Here is a 21,645-nt window from a genome sequence, read left to right as displayed (position 1 = left end):
TTTTCTTTTGGGTGCTGAGTAAGGATTAAGTGGCACCTGTATTTAACATCACATTCAGTCCGAATGCCTCTCCTTCAAACTCTACATTTTTTTTTTCCCCCCACAAACCTCCCCGCACCTATCTGCATCCAGATGTGCCACTCTGGGGGAGTTAGGGGCGCCCGGCCTCCCCAAGGAGAGGTGTTGGGAGGTGCACTTGGGTACTTGTGGCTTTTACCTTCGGTGGCACTCACGCTGCCCGGGTCCTGGCCACCCGTCCGGGGGGCTCTGCATTTTAATTTAATTTTAAATGAAGCTTCTTAAATATTTAAAAAACCTTATTCACTTTACATACAACAATAGTTTAGTTCTATATTATAGACTTATAGAAAGAGACCTTCTAAAAACATTAACATGTACGACTGGCACGAGAAACCTTAAATTAGAGTGAATAATTGAAGATTGGACACAGCACTTCTGAAAGGTGGCCGACCCCTGCATTAGACTCTTACCTGGGAGAGCTATTGCTTTAACTGGGCTTCCTTCATGAGGAGCCACAAATCCCCTTACGGCCATAAAAAGAAACAGCAATTTTTGAGCCCATTTTTTTTTAATTGACAATGTATTTAAAACTCTTTTCCCAGCAGTCATTAGGGTCAGTAGCAGAGTTAACATTCCTATCGCTTGGCAGCCATATCTTTAAGGACAGCGGAAATACTTTCAGCTCCGGCATTAACCCTTAACTGAGGAAACAAAAAAACACCCCAAAGAAAAAAGAAGTGGAGGGGGTGGGGGAAGTTCGGGGAATGTGGAGAAAGAAGCAGCTGAAGGAGAACATAAGAGCGGCCATCCTGGGTCAGGCCAAAGGTCCGTCTAGCCCAGGATCCTGTCTCCCGCCAGTGGCCAGTGCCGGGTGCCCCAGAGGGAATGAACAGAACAGGGGATCCTCTTCTGATGCATCCCCCCCGCCCCTCCCAGTTTATGACTTTCTCTAATCACTGCCACTGTTCCCTTCTGATTTCCCAATGTGGCTTTGAAAGCACCATTGTGTCGTTTACCTTTCCCGTGGTCTTCCCTGGGAATCCTTCAGTACGGCTCTATCAGCTGTTTCGTTCTCAAGAGTCCTCCGTTTCAACGCAGATACTTCCTGCTCCGACCGATTACTTTCTCACTCACTGTTACACACTTGCTTCTGCATTGTCATGATCCGCGCTGCCTTTAGGGTAGATTGGAGAGGGGGGGTATTTTATTTTATCCTTTTAACTTTATTTAGGTTTTTTATTCTTGCCTTGAGCTGATCTTTTAATTTACTACTATTACTACTGTCAGGGGGGTTCCACCCCTCCACTCTGATAGGGATCAATTCCCCCCCCCCCCGCTGCTTGGCTATAGCTAAACAATTGCAATGTAAGAGCAAATGTTGGGACTTCTGCAAAACTTGTTTGTCTGCACAAGGGGCACGGGGGGGGGGGGGGGGGACGGGGGAAGAGACCAGAGAAAGAGGAACTGAGGGAAGGAACAAAGAGGGCCCATATGTGCCAGCTCAGCCAGAATGCAACAAGAGCCTTATCCAATGCAACTGCAAAGGAGGGGTCTTAAAGCAGGCGGACCACCAACGAAAACTGCCAAAGAACAATAACAGGAAAAACCAAATATGGAAAAGTACTGAGCTAGCTTGCTTAATTTGCCATGGATAATCCCAAATAAGGGAGTCTAAGTAAGTGTTGATTTGCGGTTTTAGCCTTTATAAGCTTGGTGAAAATCTATTGACAGGAGAGCAGCCATGGGGCCACGCTGTCCCTCCCTGCATGCATGCTTGTATAACAATAAAGGTGCCTCAGGCTGTCTGATCTAAAATCAACCGTGTGATCAATTTTCCACAACAATTCTGAACTCTGGGGTACAGATGTGGGGGACCCACATGAAAGCCCCCCTGAGCTTACAGTCCACCAGCTTAGGTTAAAACTTCCCCAAGGCACAAATTCTTTTCCTTGTCCTTGGACGGTCCTGCTGCCACCACCAAGTGATAGACACAAAAATTCAGGGACGGGTCACTTGGAATCCCTATCCCCCCCAAATATCCCCCCAAACCCCTTCACCCCCTTTCCTGGGGAGGCTTGAGAATAATATACCAACCAATCGCCTCAGCAATGTGAGCCCAGACCAGACCCTTTGTTTTCAGGACACTGAAATCAACCAGGTTCTTAAAAGAAGAACTTTATTTAGAAAGAAAAAAATAAAAGAATCGCACCTGCAAAATCAGGATGGAAGGTAATTTTACAGGGTAATAAAAAGATTTAAAACACAGAGGATTCCCCGCTGGGATCAGCTTCACAGTTACAAAAAACAGGAATAAAACTACCTCTGCAGCACAGGAAAATTCACAAGCCAAAACAAAAGATAACCTGACGCATTTCTTTGCCCTACCTACAATTTCTGTGGTTTTAGATGGATTATTCCAGGTATATTTTCAGGAGATATTGTACCTGCTTGGCTTCTCCCTCCATCCGGAGAGGGAACAAAACAAGAAATCCTCCCTCCCCTCCTAGATTTTAAAGTATCTTCTTTCCTCATCGATCCTTCTGGTCAGCTGCCAACTAGGTTCTATGAACTGCTTAACCCCGTACAGGTAAAGCGATTCAGTCCAGCTGCCACGGCAGGATTTTATGCTGCTGCATACATAAAGGTTGCTACCTTTCCCCCTATATTTATGACAACTACCGTCTGCTTACAGCGTTGCAGGAATGTCTTGGGGCCGGTGAAGCTTCCTGTACAAAATCCATCAAGCTGCCCCCCCAAAATCATTTTCAGCTGTTCTTTCTTTCCAGATGTTCCCTTTCCTCCTGACATAATTTCTTACTCAACCAGGCTACCAGACCTGGGCCCTGACTCCCAATGTAACGGAATGTATCCCTACATTGACATGTGGACTCTGAACGGGAAATTACAGGTTGCAACCCTGCCCCCCATCCTCCCTTCTCGCACAGCAAACAAACAAACCGTTTGTACCAATCGTCCCCTCCTCTCCACCACTCCTGGCAACCGGTTTGCCAAATCTGTTACCCAGGTTTTTCAGAACCCAAAGCAATGGCAACTTAACGGGTTTTCTTCAGGTGATGTCAGAAATAAATCAGCGGGGACGCAGCTCCTCCATTTGATAAAAGGATTGGCACAAGCAGAAGCGCTTTTATTTAAAACTGCCTTTATTCGCTTTGAAGCACACACACGTATCTATGCTGCAGCAGTAGCTGGTCGAGCAGTCAAAACATTGATGTTGGAAATGCTTTTGAGGAATCCACAGCCAGCCTGCCAGGGCCCCGCCTTCTGTCCAGTTGCTGAGCACTTTAGGTGCCAGATCCTTGCCCAAAGAAAAGCACCTTGGACTGCTTCAGTGCACGCTTTCTAACTAAACTTTGTAAAGATTTTCTTTTGACACAGCACATAACTTATCATAGCCCCTACCAGGCTATCAGTTTTTCTAGCATTATTCTCCTTAAGAGCAAAGCAGCTTGAGCAAAGAACGTACCAACACAGACCACCAGATCCCAGGTCAGGTTTTTACGTTTCCCACCTTCTTATGAATTTCTCCTTTCACTTTATTATTTTTCCTTAGTAAAACTGCAGCTTGCAGCTGGCGTTGTCCTGTCTGCCTAAGCAAGGCCAACTTCTTCCTCTGTGGGGTTCTTGCTTCTTTCTAAGTGCACAAGATGGCTGTGAATTATGCCAAATCCAGTTCCTTTATTGCCAAAGGCACCGCTTCTCTCTAAGCCTCATGAAAGGTTGGATCCAAATGATAAAGGATAATTGTTTCCGGTTTAATCATAGCATCCTTTGGGACCACAATCAATTCCACTGAACAAGGCAGCTGTGTTATAAAAGCCGTTTTATCAGGGCCTGGTGTCCTTCTCTGGGGTGAAAACCATCCACGGTGTACCTGCTACTAAGACTGAAATTGTTGCCAGCAGCCTGGCACATGGAGTAGACACGGGGTGGCCTGGGGAGCAGGAAGCAGAGCAGCGTCCCAGACAGCACAGCGAGAAGGGAAATGGAGAGGGGACGAGGGGCACTGCAGTGAAATCAGCACCCGCCCTGAAGGCCACTAGCAGAAAGTCGTCCTCTCCCTGGCCTAGGGGGGTCAGACAGTGACACAGATCCCTTGGCAAAGGGTCACTTGGTCTTTGCCAGCAGCTCTCCCCTGAGACCTGACAAACCCACCACACCAAACACATCGCTTGGAGGAGGGTCCTGCGAGGTGTCTACAGAAAGCTCATCACTGGTCAAGACTCAGTGACTGAGAGATCAGCGTATGGGTCATATGTACAGAACAAAGCGCTGACACTGAACATCTACTTTATAAACTCAACTGTCCAGCCCTGCTCCCTCCCAAACTATCAGTGGAAAACCATCGGGACATCACCAAACACCTGAAACTGTTGTGTGGGGGAGCTGATGGTGGGGGAGTGTGATGGGGAGTGTGGGGGAAACTGGAGTGTGGGGGAGCTGAAGGTAACAAATTTAATCATCCCAAATCCAAACTAGGAATAGTTTCAAGGCACATGTTACACGTGTACGGGGTGCAGGGGCAGGCCAGAGTGTATAGGGCAGGGGGCCTGTTTGGAGGAGGGGCAGAGCTAGGGCACGGCTGGCCCAGGAGCAGAAGGCCCAGCTGGGGCACAGACCATGTCAGAGATTTCTCTCGCTGGCTCTGTTACTACTGCCCATGGCAAACACTTGAAAGAAGGGGAGGCCGAGCTGCAAATGGTGTCAGGAGGAGGAGGAGAGACACACTTGAAAGCATGACCATTATTCCCATTCCACCGTAACAAAAAGTACAGGAGAGGGGAGCAAAACTTCAGAATCACGCAGCACCTAGGTGGAGAGAGCACTGCACCCAGACTATTCCTGGCTCTGCCACGGGCCTGCTGGGTGACCTTGGGTAAGTCATTGCACTTCCCTGTGCCTCCGATTGCAAACTTGTGTGAGACCCACAACTGCCTATAGCGCTGCTAACTCCTCCCACCAACATTGCTCTGTGCAAAAAGCTAGGAAATTCACCTATTAAAACTTTATGAAAGCAGGATTTAAGGTTGCCCGAAGCTGTCTGGTGCCCCTCCAGAAAAGAGATCAGCAAAACTCAAACTTGTAATAATCAGGAAAGGCAGAGAAAGTACACACCAATGGAATCCTAATTCTGCAATTCACAAAGGCAGCAAAGCCCTGGGAAAGGCAACTTTCAGAAGCAAACAGAAGGGGACAGAGCTTACTTTTGCTAAGACAGAATGTGGTTTCAGGTGAGCTGTGCTGTACAGGAGCTACCGACACCTGTTCTACACTCAGATACTAGGCCTGCTCCCCAGAAACAGCCGCACACTTGGTCAATTGAACAGCCCTTCACCCCTTTATACAACTCTTTCATCCTTACTCACAGAAGTTCCAGTTAACAGTCTCCATTCACTCACCCATCGTGAAGCACACAGACTGCTCTCACATCCCATCTCACCGCTGACCATTCCCACGGCAAACAGTCCTGTTTCCTCCTGACAACATGCACCGCTCAGTGCAGAAACGAGACAGACTGGAAGCTCCAGGTACACATGCACCTCTCTCCTTTCATCGCACAATGGGGGACTCAGACCCAGATCTTCTCATATCACAATCACACCTCCACCAAACTGCTTTAACTAACACCTCTACCAATCAGTGCGGTCCTTGCCCCAAAGAGATCACAATCCAAGCAGACAAGGGGTAGGAGGAAAACACAGAGGGGCTGTGACTTCCCCCAGGTCACCAAGCAGGTCAGGGACAGAGCCAGGAACAGACCCCGGTAACTCCAGAGCCCCGTCACCCGCAGCTTGGAAAGGCCCCCAGGCCCCACTGTATTCGGCTGCAGGGAGAGGTGGTTTGCCCAGGGATGCACAGGCTGTCTGGGCAGGGCAGCTCAGCTGCGGTCCCTGCACACAGCCGGGGGTGGGTGTCCTGGGTCAGGAGAAGTCAGTGTCCCCGTCCCCCCGCAAGCCTTCAAACAGGGACATGGTGCACCAGTGCCAATCAGAGCGCACTAGTGTAAATTCTGTCTGTCCTAAGGGTTTGCACCAGCGCCTGAAACACCAGGGTGGCAGAGACCTTCAGTGCCCAAAACAGCCCTAGAACTGGGCTCTATTTCTAGCTCGGTCACGGACAGCCTGGGAGACCTCGGGCACGTCAAGGTTTCTCCTCCCCACTTCAGTCTCTGTACCCAGCTGCCACTCACTGGGGTCTCCTCTCTGCAGAGCTGCTCATCACTCAGATCCGTGTGGGGGTCCCCAGAGCTAGGGCAGGTCAGCTCGGGAACAGTCTGACAAGGGGGCTGGCAGGCAGGACACACCTCGGGCAGAGATAATCCACACAGACCGGGCCCTGCCTCGGCCGGGGGAGCTGGGCAGAGAGATGACAGCGGGAGGCCCTAGGCTGCCCTACAAGAGATAGGTAGGAAAACACAACACGCAGAATAAACCCACCGCAGCATAACGTCAGGCACTTCAGAAACAAAACCAACCAACCCCCCTCAGACCCACACACACACACACAGCCCCCCCCCCAACACCCCCCCCACACCCCCACACAACACACACAGCACGGTGGGGGGGCAGTGGCTGGTCGGGGATAGGAGCTGAGCGGTTCCCACCAGGGTCTGACCGAGGAGCGGGGGGGGCGGCGGAGCGGCGCCGTTGGCCCCCAAGGCCCCGCCCCTCGGGACCCGGGCAGAGGGTCGATCCGGGCGGGGCGGGAGAACCGGGCGGGGGTTGGGATGTTTTATATCCGGGTCTGAGCGTTGGGGGAAACGGGTCACAGACTCCGCCCCGGCAGCGGGAGACAAACCCCAGCGCGGGGGCTCTGTGGCTGTGACGGGGTCAGTGGCTGTGACGGGGCGGGGCGGTGTGAGGGGGCCCGGGAGGGGCGGTGTGAGGGTCCGGGGTGGGGATTTACGGGACTCTCCGGCGCACCCGGGCAGTGACGGTTCCCCCCCTCACACGGGCCGCAGGGAGCCGGGGGGGGGCAGTTTGAAGGGGCCGGGGGGGGCGGGGGCAGCGGGGGGGGAGGGGCAGGGGCGAGCCACGGACACCCCCTCACCTCCCCCCACCGGGGGTTTCCTGGCTCCCCATCGCTACGGAGGCCGCACCGGGACCCCCGCCCCAGTATCCGACCCGGCCCAGCGCGGGGGGGTCTCGGGCCCATGTGTCTCCTCCCCCCGCCACGCTCGGCTCTTACCGGCTCTGCCGCGCGCCCGGAGCCCCCCTGCAGCGGTCCGGAAGTGACGCATCCGCGAGAGACATGACGGGTCCTGCCGTTGGGGCGCGGCGCGGGGGGGGGGAGGAGGGGAGAAGTCACGTGACGGGTCCGGCCGTTAGGGCCGTTGGAGCGCGGAGCGCGGCGCGCGGGGGAGGGGGGACCCGGGGGAGGAGTCATGTGACGGGTCCGGCCGTTAGGGCCGTTGGAGCGCGGAGCGCGGCGCGCGCCGGGGGGGGGCTGTGAGGCGGTGCTGCCCCCTGTTGGGGGCGGGGTTCTCCTCAGCCCCGCCCCTTCTCCCCCCTCCCCCCGCTCCGGGCCCTCCTGCCGCTCCCGGCCCCGCCCGCCCCGCTCCGGCCGCGGGCAGCGCGGCCCCGGGCAGGGGCGAACCAGGCCCGGCCCCTCCCCGGCTGGAGCGTGTCCGGCCCACGCGGACCTGCCCCCCCTCCCGCGGGGCCTGCGCTGGGGGCGTGGCCCGTCATTAGCCCCGCCCTCCCCGGGGGGGGTGGGGCAGCCCCCGGGCCGGAGCCTGCGGGGACCGAGCTCAGAGACCCCAGCGCGGGGGGGGGGAAAGGACCATGGGAGGGGAATGAGCTGGGACAGGGGGCGGTGTGAAGATGGGGAGGGGAAGGAGGAGATGGGACCCGGAGGGGTGGAGATGGGGGCAGGACACAGGACTGGGGAGATGGGAGGAGAAGTGGGGAGATGGGACGGGGGGGAGATGAGATGGGACCGGGGGGAGACGGGACTGGGGGTGCGGAAGGCAGGAGACATGAGGAGGCCGGGGGCATTTTAATAATTTGTGGAGGTCCCGGGGTGTTTGCGGGAGATGAGGAGGATGTTCCCTTTTGAGATAAAAACTAAGAAATCCAGGACCAGCGAATTCTTTGAGAAATCTGGTGTTTAGACCTTGTATTTTAAGCAGGGGGGATCTGAGTTCCTGGGATGGTTTTTGTTGGCAGGAGGCAACATGGTTTGGTCTGTGATTGTACCAAAGGGAGGAGAGGGTTGTTTGTACAGGAAGAGAGAAGACTGAAGGTCTCCGATGAGGATGGGATTTGAACCCACGCGGGCAGAGCACAATGGATGAGCAGCATCACCGTAACCACTCGGCCACCTCATCGGAGCTGTCAGGGAAGGGACGGGAGGAGAAATCCAAGGCCGGCAGAGGTAGGACCAATAAGGAGTTTTTAAATACGAAGCGGAAGCAGGGTCTGAGTGAGCTCCCCCCTCACATCTAGTGAGGAGCTGGGGGAAGACGTCAGGAACAGACCGTGTTTGCACAGACCCCCCTGCTCCGCCCAGCTCCGCAGCAGGGTGGGGCGGCTGTGCCTAACGGAGCAGTTTGGGCTGGTGCTGGGTTACAAATCACATGTGTGCAATGAAATGTTGTTCTCCTTCCTGGATGAGTCAAGGGCAGCACAGGGGATCGAGGAACCGGGGAACATTTCAATCCTTAACACCTCAAAACAGAGAAACGCTCCCGAGTCTCTCCCAGGGAATTAACATTTCTTCGCAGAAAGCTAAAGGTTCTAACAGAAAGGAGTGAAACCAAATGGCCACCCAACATACCTAGTCCGTCCTGCTTGAGGGGCTAGGTGGGTGAAGAATAGCTTTTAATGGGCTGCATAGACGTGATTTGAGGGCATCACCCTAAACCAGTGGTCCCCAAACTTTTCACCCTGTGCCCTCTTATCTGTATCCGCGGCCCCTCGGCAGCCACAGTCGAGAATGGGGGCTAGGGGAGGGACCGGGACCGTGGCTTGCTGGAGAGAGGGATGTGGAGGGGGTAAGGAGGGTCAAGGCGGGGCCAGGAGCCTGGGGGCAGAGTGGTGCTCCCTCCCTGCTCTCCATGGGGGCTGGCTGGAGCCCTGAGGTGCCCCCATGAATGTCCCCCTGTGCCCCCCTAGGAGGCAGGCCCCACTGCCCTAAACTGAACCCTACTGGCTAAGCAGGGGCTAGTGATGGCAAAGCCCCACCCTTTCTGCTGCGGCCCCACCCTCTTCCATCCCTTCCAACCTTCCCCCCCGCAGCCCCAGCCACTAGGGGACAATGTGGAAGCGCTTGAAGCCCCAAACCACTTCTGCCACCAAGAGGAGGCCTGGAGCCCCTCTCCCCCAGGGCCTTATGGCATTAGCTGTATTGGTGGGGAGGGAGCGCAGTGGCAGGGCACATGCTTTGCACATCTGCTTTAGTGTAATAATTCTGCCCATGAACTGTTCTAAGATTGTCACTGCTTTCAGGCAGGGGCCCCTGACATTTATGTATTGATGGGATCTTATCTAGCTGGGAAACCTAAGATGTTTATACCACAACCAGCTACAGGGTCAATGGCCGTTCAGTGCCATACACAGGATATCAAGAGCCCTGGGACAATTTTGGGAAAGGAGTTTTATGAATATTTTTAACAGGTTCCCCCCACCCAGATATTGCGATAAAACCCGCAGTAAGTTCATACTGAAAATGGTTATTAATGTGGGGCCTCTAAAGTGAGAGGCAGGTGCTGAGAAGCAGACTCATGCCACTGCAATATCTGAACCGTGGTAAGCAGGGGAGTGGTGTGGAGGGGCCCCGGGGACACAGAGGAGCTGAAGTCCCTCAGAGTTAGGGGAACTAGGCAATGTGCAGTGACAGGGTTCACACCCTGCCCAGATGGGGCTGAGGGAATCAGCATCGATTGGGGGCTGAGGGCTGGGATGGGGCTGCATGGGCAGTAGAACGGGAGGCAGGTTGGGCCCGAGGAACCTGGGGAACATTTCAGTCCTTAACACCACAAAACAGAGAAACGCTCCCGAATCTCTCCCAGGGAATTACCATTTCTGTGCAGAAAGCTAAAGGTTGTAACAGAAAGGAGTGAAACCAAATGGCCAGACGATGGCGCCAGCAGCCCAGGAACGAAAAGCCCCAGGATTTGTGTGTGTGCCTGGGCTCTGGAAAGGGATTTGGTTCCACTCACTGCATTGCTGTGGCTGGGAACATCCCAGGGATGAGCCAGGTCAGTGACCATGACACCGGGTGTGAGGAGGCTTTAATCTGATTCCAGCGGAATAATGTTTTCACACCTGAGTTACTAGTGGCAGCTTCCCAAGGGCGGTTCCAGCTGGTTCCTCCCAGAGACGGGTGATCAGGGAACAGGGAATCTCTCTGGCTCCCACGGTCAGTTCTCCAGGCTTTCTCCCTCCCTCCCCCACACTATCACAGGCCCCCACTAGTAATGAACTAATGGATATAAACTGGCCATCAACAAGCTTAACCTTGAAATTAGGTGAAGGTTTCTAACCACCAGAGGAGTGAAGTTCTGGAACAGCCTCCCAAGGGGAGCAGTGGGGGCAAAAACCCAAAGTGGCTTCAAGACTGAGCTTGATACGTTTATGGACGGGGTGGTAGGATGGGACTGCCTGTAACGGCACGGGGCCGATCTGTGACTGCTAGCAGCAAATATCTCCAGCGGCCGGAGATGGGACAATAGGTGGGGAGGGCTCGGAGTTACTGCAGAGAATTCTTTCCCAGGTGTCTGCCTGGTGCGCCTTGTCCGCATGCTCAGGGTCTAGCTGATCACCCTATTTGGGGTTGGGAAGGAGTTTTCTCCAAGGGGAGATTAGCAGAGACCCTGGGGGTTCACTGTCCTCTGCAGCATGGGGTAGGGGTCACTTGCAGGTTTAAACCAGTGAGTGGGTGGGGTCCTTTGGCCTGCAAGGTGCAGGAGATCGGACCAGATGATCACAATGGTCCCTTCTGCCCTTAAAGGCTCTGAGTCCAAAATGGAGAGGGAGGTAAAGGAAACATTTAAAAAAATAAACCAAACATTGTAATGCCAGGATGACTCCAGCAGCTCACTGTATAGTCCCGCCCCTTTCTTCCTCCACTGGGTGTTGAATGACCTGCTGGGATGTGGGACATTAATTCTCCCGTTCCACTGATAAACTGATACAACGGGACTGAAATTAAACCAATTCCCGGCCAAGAAAAGGGCACAGCCCTGCATTGGCTGGGAATCGAACCCGGGTGAACTGCTTGGAAGGCAGCTCTGCTCACCACTATACCACCAGTGCATCTGGTAGGAGGGTTTCTCCCGGGTGCCACTTATGCCGAAGGACTCACCCCCACAGAACTCAGCAGCTGGCCAGACAGGCTGGAGGCAGCCTGTGAGCAGAGACAAGTTCCTAGATGGGGACATGCAGGGCGGGCTCCAGGCACCAGCGAAGGAAGCAGCTGCTTGGGGCGGCCAATGGAAAGGGGCGGCAGGTCCAGCTCTTCGGTGGCGGGTCTCTCAGTCCCTCTCTTCCCCTCTGAGCTGTTGCCAAAGAGGAAGAGAGGGACCGAAGGACCCGCCCCCGAATTACCACGGAAGAATGAAGTGGCACGATTTAGCTGCTGCTGAAGTGCCGCCGATCAGCTTTATTTTTTTTTTACCCCGGTTCTGGAGCCGGCCCTGGGGACACGAGCTCTACATCCCAGCCTGCGGTAGCTCCAAGCCCATCTCTGCCCCCAGAGAAGGGAAATGAAAATCGCTGACCATAATGACAAATTTCACCCTGTTGTCAGATGCCACTGGTGTGGTGCTTGTTCTATGTGGATAACAGTCGGCTGCATGTGTGCTGCCCCAGCTCTGCAGATCGCTGGCACAGCAGACCCAGAGAGAACCCCCAATGACCACAGACTCTGATAAGGGACGAAGGCACCCGGCCAGGTTTATTGTCAAACGAAGCACGGTAATAGTTCCCCGCAGACTCTACAGGACATAGTATCAATATGTGCCCCCAACAATCGACCGGCTCAGTCAGTGGCGGGACTCTCCACTGCCCCCCATGCCAGACAGAGACACTGCCCCAGGGGTGCATTCTTATACACACGGACAAACAAGTTACACATCACTTTCTCAAAGTATCTGTTGCTGTGAACCGCATGTTGTGGTGATGTGTGAACCCCAAAGACATCAAACATGAAAGAAAAACAAGGGCAGTTTTGGGGAGGATTCCAGAGCCAGCTGGGCTCAAACGGAACAGGGGCTGCGGCATCTATAAACATAACTGGTGGCAAAATTTAAATTAAATTAAGAAACCAAACCAAACCAAAAAACACACCCAGAAAAGCTCCCATCACCCATCCGTCACCATTGTAGATTTTGACATCTCCTGCCTCATGTGACATCTTTGCTTTGCAAACAAGAGACCTGGAGAAGTCTGTGGCAGTTACCTTCTAACGGGATAAAAGGTTACACATCCTGTCTCAAGTAATTTTCCTCTTAACAGAAGATTTAAAATTTATCAAGATAAATTCCATTTGAAATAGAAATAATTACAGTCTATACTGGGTCTCTGTTCTCACACATGCTAGTTCTCTCACCTATTCCCCAACTCTAATTCCTTTGGAGTGAGGGTTTAATTTCAGGATTAGCCTCCATTTCCTATGTAGTAGGAGGGGGCAGGGAGAGAACTAGAAGAAAACCTGAATTATATTGTAACACTGACAGTTATCACGTAATCAGCCCCTTCCGTGATACTAATTAACTTCATGTTTAATTTCATTGTCGCTGGTACCAATTTATTCAACAATTACAACATATAAACCCATAGGGCAGTTTTCTCTTAATTCCCATTTCCACCCAGTCAGCTTTGTGTGAAGACACATTCTACAATAACCTAGGAGCCTTCCATTTCTGTGAGTTCATTTCTCCCTGGGGCTTCTCCCAGAAGTGTGGGTGGAAGGGGTCTCACACGACGTGGGAAGGCTGCATCATGAGAAAAACCACCTGTGCTCTATTTTCACACTTGCTAATCTTTCAAAGTAGCAGCAGGAGGAGAAGTGTTACAAATGCATCAGACGCTAGAGCAAAACGAAGAGACAAAACCACAGACTCTGGACTCTGCATTCATGTATCCTGCAGTCTGAACTTGGAAACTGATACATTCCCTCATTGGCTACCATCATTTGCCAGCATGGAAGTGCTTCTTGTCCAACAAGGCAGCCAGATTGGGACCCGTGGGCATGGAATGGCTCTGAAGCAATCAGCTGTTTCTCTCTGTGCTTCATGAGGGGGAGGAATAGCTCAGTGGTTTGAGCGTTAGCCTGCTAAACCCAGGGTTGTGAGTTCAATCCTTTGGGAGGCCACTTAGGGATCTGGGGCAAAAAAAATTGGTCCTGCTAGTGAAGGCAGGGGGCTGGACTCGATGACCTTTCAAGATCCCTTCCAGTTCTAGGAGATTGGTATATCTCCAATTATAAAATATAAATGAAACTTTGGATCCAAATGGTAAAAGACAGTTGTTCCCAATTTAATCATGGCGTCCTGCAGGAGTGTGACCAATGCCACTTAACTAGGGAGCAGGTTCTAAAGATAGTTTACCTGGGCCACAGGTCACCACAGCTTCCATCTCTGGGGTGAAAATCAACCACCACTACCTGCAACTCCTACCTGAGTTCTTGTCACACCTTTGACGTTACTTGGAGTAATTTGACACTTCTCTGGCGTAGAATTCTTCACCAACCACACAAGAGGTACAACTCCCCCAACTATGCCCTTTTATTTCTTTTATCTGGTGGCACAGATTTAAATTAGGGACTAAATTTAGGTGACTTAGAATCCCTGTAAGACACCAAATGTCAGGTCTCTATTAAAAATAGGTATCTTTCTGCAGCTATATCACATTCAACAGGGATTTCATTTTCTACACATTTGCAGCATCTCCTGGGGGGGAGGTGAAGAGAAATGTCACTTCCATTTTTCCCATCCTTGCCTAGACAGGGATTGCATTTCCCAAATAATAGGCAACATGCAGCTGATGAGGAAGGAGATCTCTTCAGGAGCGGCCTCCTGCAGGGCCTGGCTCACAAATGCTTTGGGAGCACAATGCCTGGGCATTTTGCTTAGTTCCAAGTCATTTACTAGAGAATCCTCTTCCCAGCCCTTTAGAAAAAATATTGACCTAACCAACTGAACAACAGGAGGATTGGGAAGTTGATGGGGAATAAGGGAATCCCTCTGACTTACCCTATCTTCCTCTGCTGTTACAGAGGGTGACATGACATTTTCCCCTAGCCCTGCTCTTCGTTATAGTTCAGTATATTTTAAGTGATGAAAATGGTAGTAACAATATCTGCTCTGCAGCACAACCTGAAGCAACAACAAAGCAACTGGGACTGAAACAATTGGTTTCCAAAGGGAGAACTTGATGACTAACAATTGCTTTGAAATGGGGGAACAGTATAACCGTGATGCTCAGGGTTTGTTTAGGTCAGGTCACGGGAAAAGCTCATGCCAACCCCTGCACCTGGGCTGCATCTGCTCTACAACTATAATTGTCTTTTTACACCCAGATCACGAACTTGAGCAGCCAACGCCATGTGCAGCCCTAGTGGATGTCAGGCACAGGTAGTTTTTGCCTCAGTGTAGCTTGTTGGGATCAAACCTCTCCCCCACCTGGAGCGGAGGAACATTCCTGGCTGGAGGGGGACACACTCCTATGACTCAGAAGGAAAGGAGTTGATAGAAAAGATCACAGGACTGACCCCAAAGAAGGGTGAGCTGCAAAAGGCAGAAGCAGGCAACTCATCTGGGGGAGCTGAGAGACCATAGTGAAGATGGTGCACAGATCACTATGTGGGAATTAGCAAATGTGATTAAAAAAAATTTTGGCCAGCCCTAGTCAAGGCATTTATTACAGTTCTCGCTCACATGGACTCTCTGATGTCTAGCAAGGCTTGAGCTATCGCTGAAGCGTTTCACTCAGAGCATCCATAAGGTTTCTCGCCCGTGTGGATTCTCTGATGTGCGATAAGGTTTGAGCGCTGATTGAAGCTTTTCCTGCACTCAGAGCACGTGTAGGGCGTCTCCCCCGTGTGGATTCTCTGATGCGAGATAAGGTTTGCATGCCAACCAAAGCGGTTCCCGCACTCGGCGCACTTGTAGGGCTTCTCACCCGTGTGAATTCTCTGATGTCTGATAAGGTGTGAGCGCTGCTTGAAGCTTTTCCCGCACTCAGCGCATGTGTAGGGCGTCTCCCCCGTGTGAAGTCTCTGATGTCTGAGAAGCTGTGAACGCTGACGGAAGCTTTTCCCGCACTCAGAGCATCCATAAGGTTTCTCACCCGTGTGGATTCTCCTGTGTACGCTCAGGATAGAGCTGTGATTAAAACATTTCCCGCACTCAGAGCACAGGTAGAGCATCTCCCCTGTGTGGATTCTCTGATGTGTGATAAGGGTTGAGTGACGACCAAAGCTTTTCCCGCACTCGGAGCACGTGTAGGGCTTCTCTCCTGTGTGGATTGTCTGATGTCTGATAAGGACTGAGCTCCGATTGAAGCTTTTCCCGCACTCATGGCATGTGTAGCGTCTCCCTTCCAAGTGGATTCTGTCGCGGGTTATAAGGTCTGAGTGGCTACTGAAGTTTTCATCTGGCATCTGCTGAGTCTCACAGGCTTTGGCTTTTTCTGGGAGTGCACAACGCCCGGAAACATTCCCTTTGGATCTTCCTGATAACGTTCCATGTGGTTCTACTTGCTCAGCATCTTCCTGCTGGGGTTTCTCCTCATTCTCACTCACCATCCCATCACCTGATGGGAGACAGAGAGAATCCAGACATAGGTCACTCCCTGTGCCGGAAAGAAAGGAAATCTCAGAGAGAGGAATGGAAAAAGGGATGAACAAACCAAAATGTGTGTGGGAGAGATCAAACCTATCAGGAGCTGATTTTCCCTAAACCCTTCCCCAGAGGAGAGAGGAAGGGATCAGTTCTGGGTCCGCATCTCACGAGAACACTCAGGGGAAAGTGAGATCGGGGAGGGACCTGCTGCCAGTTGTCAGTCAGGGTAGGAGGGAAGCCATGAGTGACATCTGCCATAGTGATTCCACATCTGCAGGGAACAATCCTGAGCTTGGAGAGCTCACAGGGTCTTTGTAGGGCATCCCAAATGTTTCCTGCATTCCTAAACAGTTGTTGAGTTGGTTTAACCAAATCCTCACCCGTGAAGGCAGCTCTCGGGAGCACTTCTTTCTCAGAGGCCTGGAGGTCCGGGACCCACGGCTCTTCCCCTTGTTCCAGCTGCGAGATCACATCAGGTTTGGAAATTGGAAACCCTACTCCAGGCAAAGAAAAGAAGGGAGGTCAGTGGAATTTGTGGGATACTCGTCACAAAGAATATTCCATGGTTTTAATCCCAGCTCATTTTTAAGCAGTAACATCCCAAGGCCAGCTTCCTTGGCTCCAAGTGGCAGGAGAGTTATTATGATTATAAATCATATTCATTACCTTAGTGCCTCAGGGCCAACTAACAGTGGGTCCCCATTGTGCTAGGACAAGTACAAACAGAGAATAGTAGATGGCCCAGGCCCTGAGGAATTTACAATCTAAATCGACAGGACAGACACAGAATGGGGGAAGGGCTAGACCCCACTGTTAGAACAGAGATATTCAGGCCTGCCTGTAAAGCCGATACTTTAAGAACTTAGGTGTATTTTATCACTTAGCTAGTTACAGGGGTATAAAAACAAAGAATCAAAATCACAGTCTGCCTGTGTCTGGGCCTTCTCGCACTAGGAGAGTCTGAGGCCTTGTTCTTAGGCTAAGGCCTTTGGCTAAGCAGCAGGGGCAGCCATAAGCTGGGAAGCGAAGGGTCACATCCTCACACCCCAAACCAGTCACACTGAAATAAGGTGCTATTGGGCTGTTAGGAAGACGATCCTGTCCGGAGAGTGCCCATCACCACCAGATAAAGAAACAGATCTTAAGATGGTTAAAGAAAACTTAATTTGACAGCAGGCTGTCTGATAAGAAATCCCTTATCAATGGTTGTGGTTGTGAAACCCTCATTTCTGTATCGTTTTAAGTTTACCTTTTACCTTGTTAATCAGTCTGGTTCTCTAATTGTTTCTGTCTGCTGTATAATTAATGTTGCTAGGTAAGTAAATAATGTAGTGGGATATAATTGGTTAGAGAATTATGTTACAATATGTTAGAATTGGTTAGTTAAATGTCAGTACCATGATTGGTTAAGGTTTAGCTGAGAATATTACTATATAAATGGGATCAAACAGGAGGGGGAAATGAAATTGGAATCATATTTGTTAAAGGGGGGAACAGGAACAGGGAATGGGGAGACAGGCAAGGCTCTGTGGCGTCAGAGCCGGGCAGGGATACGGCGTAAACGCTCTGCGGTGTCAGAGCCGGGAAGGGGGACGTAGGGTAAACACTCTGTGGCGTCAGAGCCAGGCAGGGACACGGGGTAAACGCTCTGCGGTGTCAGAGCTGGGAAGGGAACACTGGGGAACAGACTCTATCAGTGTATAGAGATAAACCCGACTGGTGTGAAGGGGTTTGGAATATGCCTGCTTGAAAACTAACCCCCATAAACATCGCATTATCTGCGCTTTGGACTTCTGGTCTTTTGCTGCTTGCTGTCAGCGTGACAAGAACCAGGGAAGTGGGAGGGTGAAGGGAAACCCCTCTAAATCTGACCTGATCACCAAGAGGTAAGACTTTAAGGAAGGTTTTAATACACTTTGGAACTGATCAGGGATTCCCACGAGGACTGGTGAGGGGGCGATGGTAAATACACATTTAGATCCTTTCCCTGTTTTCTCTCCTTTCCCCAGAAGGCGCACTGGCACACTGGCATGGATCCACAGGATCTGGGCAATGCCCTGGCTTGTAAACAGTCCTTGGGAGGAGTCTCTTGAGTGCACTAGACTCCCAAGGGGTCCCACTCTTCCACAAGGACAGGCCATGTAGCTTCAGCACCTGAGACTGAGCCTCTGGCTTCAACACTCCTATTTCAACCTGTGAGCTCTGTCAGCAGGTCCAGCCGAACGACACTCCTGTTCAGTGACTGTTCCTCAGTCAATGCACACAGCAAAAACTTGCTCTGACACTGGGCAGACTGTTAAAACATAGCAGGGTTTATTAGTTAACCGAAACTCAGCACTGGAGAGTCCTTATATAAGCACAGAGAAGCGAAGAAGACAATATAGTCCATACTGGCCAATGCCCTTGAGCCAGGCTGCTGTAGAAAACGCTTCTGTTTCCTTTCCCTGTGCCTGTCCATTAGTCTCCGCTCCGGCAGAGCTCCCTGTGTCTGCGAGCCCAGTTCTTCCTGCTCCCAAAAACATAACGAGTCCGTGTGTGCTTCACTCAGCCAAGCGGAGATCCTCCCATGGACAGGTGAGAATTATTCCCTTTTCTCTGTCGGGTATTCCACTGATGTAGGTTGGTGCCAGGCAGTCCTTTCATATCACCCCATGACAGATACATGACAAAACACCTCATGTCTCCTGCTTGTTATAATCATAGCAATAGCAATCACAGAGGGAAAGTGAGGGGTGTATTGGAATCATAGAAGTATCACCAAAATTCCCACCTCTATCACACACACACACTGCTCACAGCCCTTGGAGAGAAAGCAAAGCACAGGAGCTGGACGTTAGTCCAGCAAACACAGTGGAGGAGAAGCTGCAGTCCTCACACCCTGGTCAAACAGGAGAGGCATGTGGGTCCCTGCCCATAGAGAGGGGCTGGCTAGAGGCCTGATACCTGAGGGGCCATTCCTTGAGCAGACCTTGGAGGCAGGCCAAAGGCTTCGCTACCCCAGAACTGTGACATCGCAAAAGCACATTTCGGGGAATTAGGAAATCTAGTGACTCAGGGGTAATGGGAGGGAGAATTAATTCCCCAGCCTTCTCCACATGCTGGGGGAGTTTAAACACTAACATTCAGGAACAACAGCCTCTCATTCTTCCGGAAAAGGAGAAGGTCAGAAACAAGAACTGGGCCACGCAGCCTCAGGAGGGACCGGCTCAGAGATCCAAGGAGCTGGGAGGGAAGACAGCTTGTGGCTGCTGCAGATGGGGAGCGGGAGACAAGACTCTCTCCAAACTCTCACTCCTGTTGATCCTGATCTGATTTTATGATCTATGACCCAGTCTCACGTCTTGTGGGCAATTTTATACTCGCTAGAGGTAAGATGTCGTTATCAGAGTATTGCTTATTAGCTTGGAACATGTGTGGAGGGGCAAGGAGGTGAACATAAATAAATGTGTTATTAAGGGCAGGGACTACACTACAGCCGGGATCGACGCTCTGAGATCGACCCACCGGTGCTCGATGTAGCGGGTCTATTAAAGAGCCGCCAAATCGACCGCAGATCTGTCTGCAGCCGACCCCTCTACTCTACCCTGATGAGAAGACTAAGGTAAGCAGACCCTGCGGTAACTCAATCTAAGGTACATCGACTCCAGCTACGTTATTCACACAGCCGGAGCTGCACAGCGTAGGCTGAGTTACCGCGGTAGTGCAGACATCGCCTCAGCTTGCTACAGTCCAGGGCCTTCTGTTAGGCTGAGGCTTTGTGGGAGCCGTTATGCTGAAGTCTGGGATTTACCTGAATAGGCCTAAGGAGAGAATCCCAGGTCAGATATTTCGCACCCTCATTTTGAGAGACTAATGAGGAACCACAAGCGGGTGGAATACGCCACAGGATTTTGAAAGAAGGAAGTCTGGGGCAAGCTCTAGCAATTAGGTTGCTATGAAGTATCTCAGGAGTTGGATGCATTCATATATTAGAATTATTAATAAATCAGTGATGTAAATCATGAGTATTAATGCCTGATGCTTAATTATGGACTTCCCAAAGGCCAAGTATTCTTTGGGGCAGCTATTGACATTATTGTAATCAGAGCAAAGGAGCAGATGTGGTATATCGCCATCCTATTACCATAAGAAACCAGAGAAAATACCTCTCTTAGTTACCAGTTTTTCATTTTGTCAGGTCCCCGAGACAGTGTAAACTGAAGCAGGGCCTCCCGTCTGATGGGCTCCCTTGCGCCTCGATTTTTGTTTCCATTGGTGTCCATAGCTTGTAAGTCCACACAGTGCAAGCCCCTCTTTACTATACTTCTGACTCTAATCGTTACGAGTATTGATCCTTGCCTATGATTTCAATTAGAACTGTCTGTATTAAATCAAGTTTCTGTGTGTTTCACCCAATTTCATCTCATCCATTAACTTTGAGTAGCCATGTACAAGGGCGAGTTGTACCCCAACACGTCATCTTATCGGTGTAAACACTGTCCAGGCTACACCACCAGCCTGTGACATCATCAACAAAGTGCCCATTTGTGCCTGGGAAGGGGCCCTGCTCTGGGCAGGAGGATGCAGCAAGGACTCAGGGTCGGTGGCCAGGGTCGCTGTGCACAGAGATGGGGAGGTTATACGGGGAGGGGGGTATGAGTGGGAGAGGGAGGTCAAGAGTTAAAATAATATTTGAGGGGGGGGAATGTATAAAGAAGTGAAACTGAACAGAAATAAAACTGGAGTGGAGGCTCTAAACCAACAAGGCTTGGGCAGGGATTCGGGGTTAAAGGTCTGGGATCCCCCACAGCTCTAGATCCCCAAACCTCTCCTCCCTCCCACTGACCCACCCAACCCACTTCCTGGGCGCCCTTCCCCCCCCCCCCCCTTCTTCCCATTATTCTCAGCCGGCACCACCTCCCGGAACCTTGGGAGCTTCTTGTGTTCCCTCCTCGTCTCTCACAACCTCCTCCCTCCCTGCTGCTTCTTAGCTCTAACCCTGCACACACCCTCCCCATGGCCTGGCACCCCAGAATTATCTACTCCCCCCTTCTCCTCCCCTCCCACGGCTCTGTTCTCCCTTCACCCGTGGGGTCCTGAATGGGAACATTATTCGCTCTCCTATCGAAAGAGGAGCTCATCTGACTGTTACACAAGCCTGGCATGAGTCATACACCTATTTACTCAATTTAGAATTCTACAGGCGGCATATTTTCCTCTTACACTGAGGGCTTGGCTACACTTGCAAGTTGCAGCGCTGGTAGAGGCTTTCCAGCGCTGCAATTACACCCTGTCCACACTTGCAGGGCACAACCAGCAACTCCCTGGCTGCAGCACTGGCCGTACACCCAGGTCTGCTTGGGGTATAAGGGTTGCAGCGCTGGTCATCAAGTGTGGACACTCACCAGCGCTGTTATTGGCCTCCAGGGTATAAGGAGTATCCCAGAATGCTTTAAACTAAATTATTCCCTTTGTTTTGTTATGCAGCCTCTCTTTGTTTTGTTGTCAATTTGGAGCTCCGGGCTCCGTGGAGCTGCTTCAAACATGGCTCCTGTTTGCTGTCATTAATCTGTAACTACTGTCAACAATGAAATGAGATAACCCCTGCAGGGGTTGAGTGTTTGCTTTGCTTGAGAGAAACGGGGGGAGGGGGCAGAGGGGGGAAGACAATATGTTGGATGCAGGTTGTTTGCAGTTAACAGTAAGGGGGTGGGAAAATTTTCTGATTTTGCACAGTGTCGGTTCCAAAAATCCACTCTCTCTCTCCCCCCCCGGTCCCTGTCACACTGCCCCACACCCCCCTCTTTTGAAAAGCACGTTGCTGCCACTTGAATGCTGGG

The 21,645-nt window shown here is 51.5% G+C and overlaps 1 protein-coding gene across 2 annotated transcripts in view; it reads right to left on the bottom strand.

The window, feature by feature from the left end:
• Positions 1-15,724, bottom strand: part of LOC120381414 (zinc finger protein 850-like) — a 376,174-nt gene extending 360,450 nt beyond the window's left edge. The window contains exon 1 of one of the 2 annotated variants that reach the window (XM_039499601.1): positions 14,972-15,724. In XM_039499601.1, the coding sequence (XP_039355535.1) occupies positions 14,972-15,645 (674 nt within the window). In that variant the 5' untranslated portion in view covers positions 15,646-15,724. The remainder of the gene's footprint in view (positions 1-14,971) is intronic. The other variant, XM_039499602.1, reaches the window with a different exon arrangement.
• Between the last annotated feature and the right edge of the window lie 5,921 nt (positions 15,725-21,645).

This window comes from Mauremys reevesii, linkage group 14 (assembly GCF_016161935.1).
Source record: "Mauremys reevesii isolate NIE-2019 linkage group 14, ASM1616193v1, whole genome shotgun sequence".
In the NCBI taxonomy this organism is placed as follows: Eukaryota; Metazoa; Chordata; order Testudines; family Geoemydidae; genus Mauremys; species Mauremys reevesii.
This window is presented reverse-complemented; position numbering and strand designations above follow the sequence as displayed.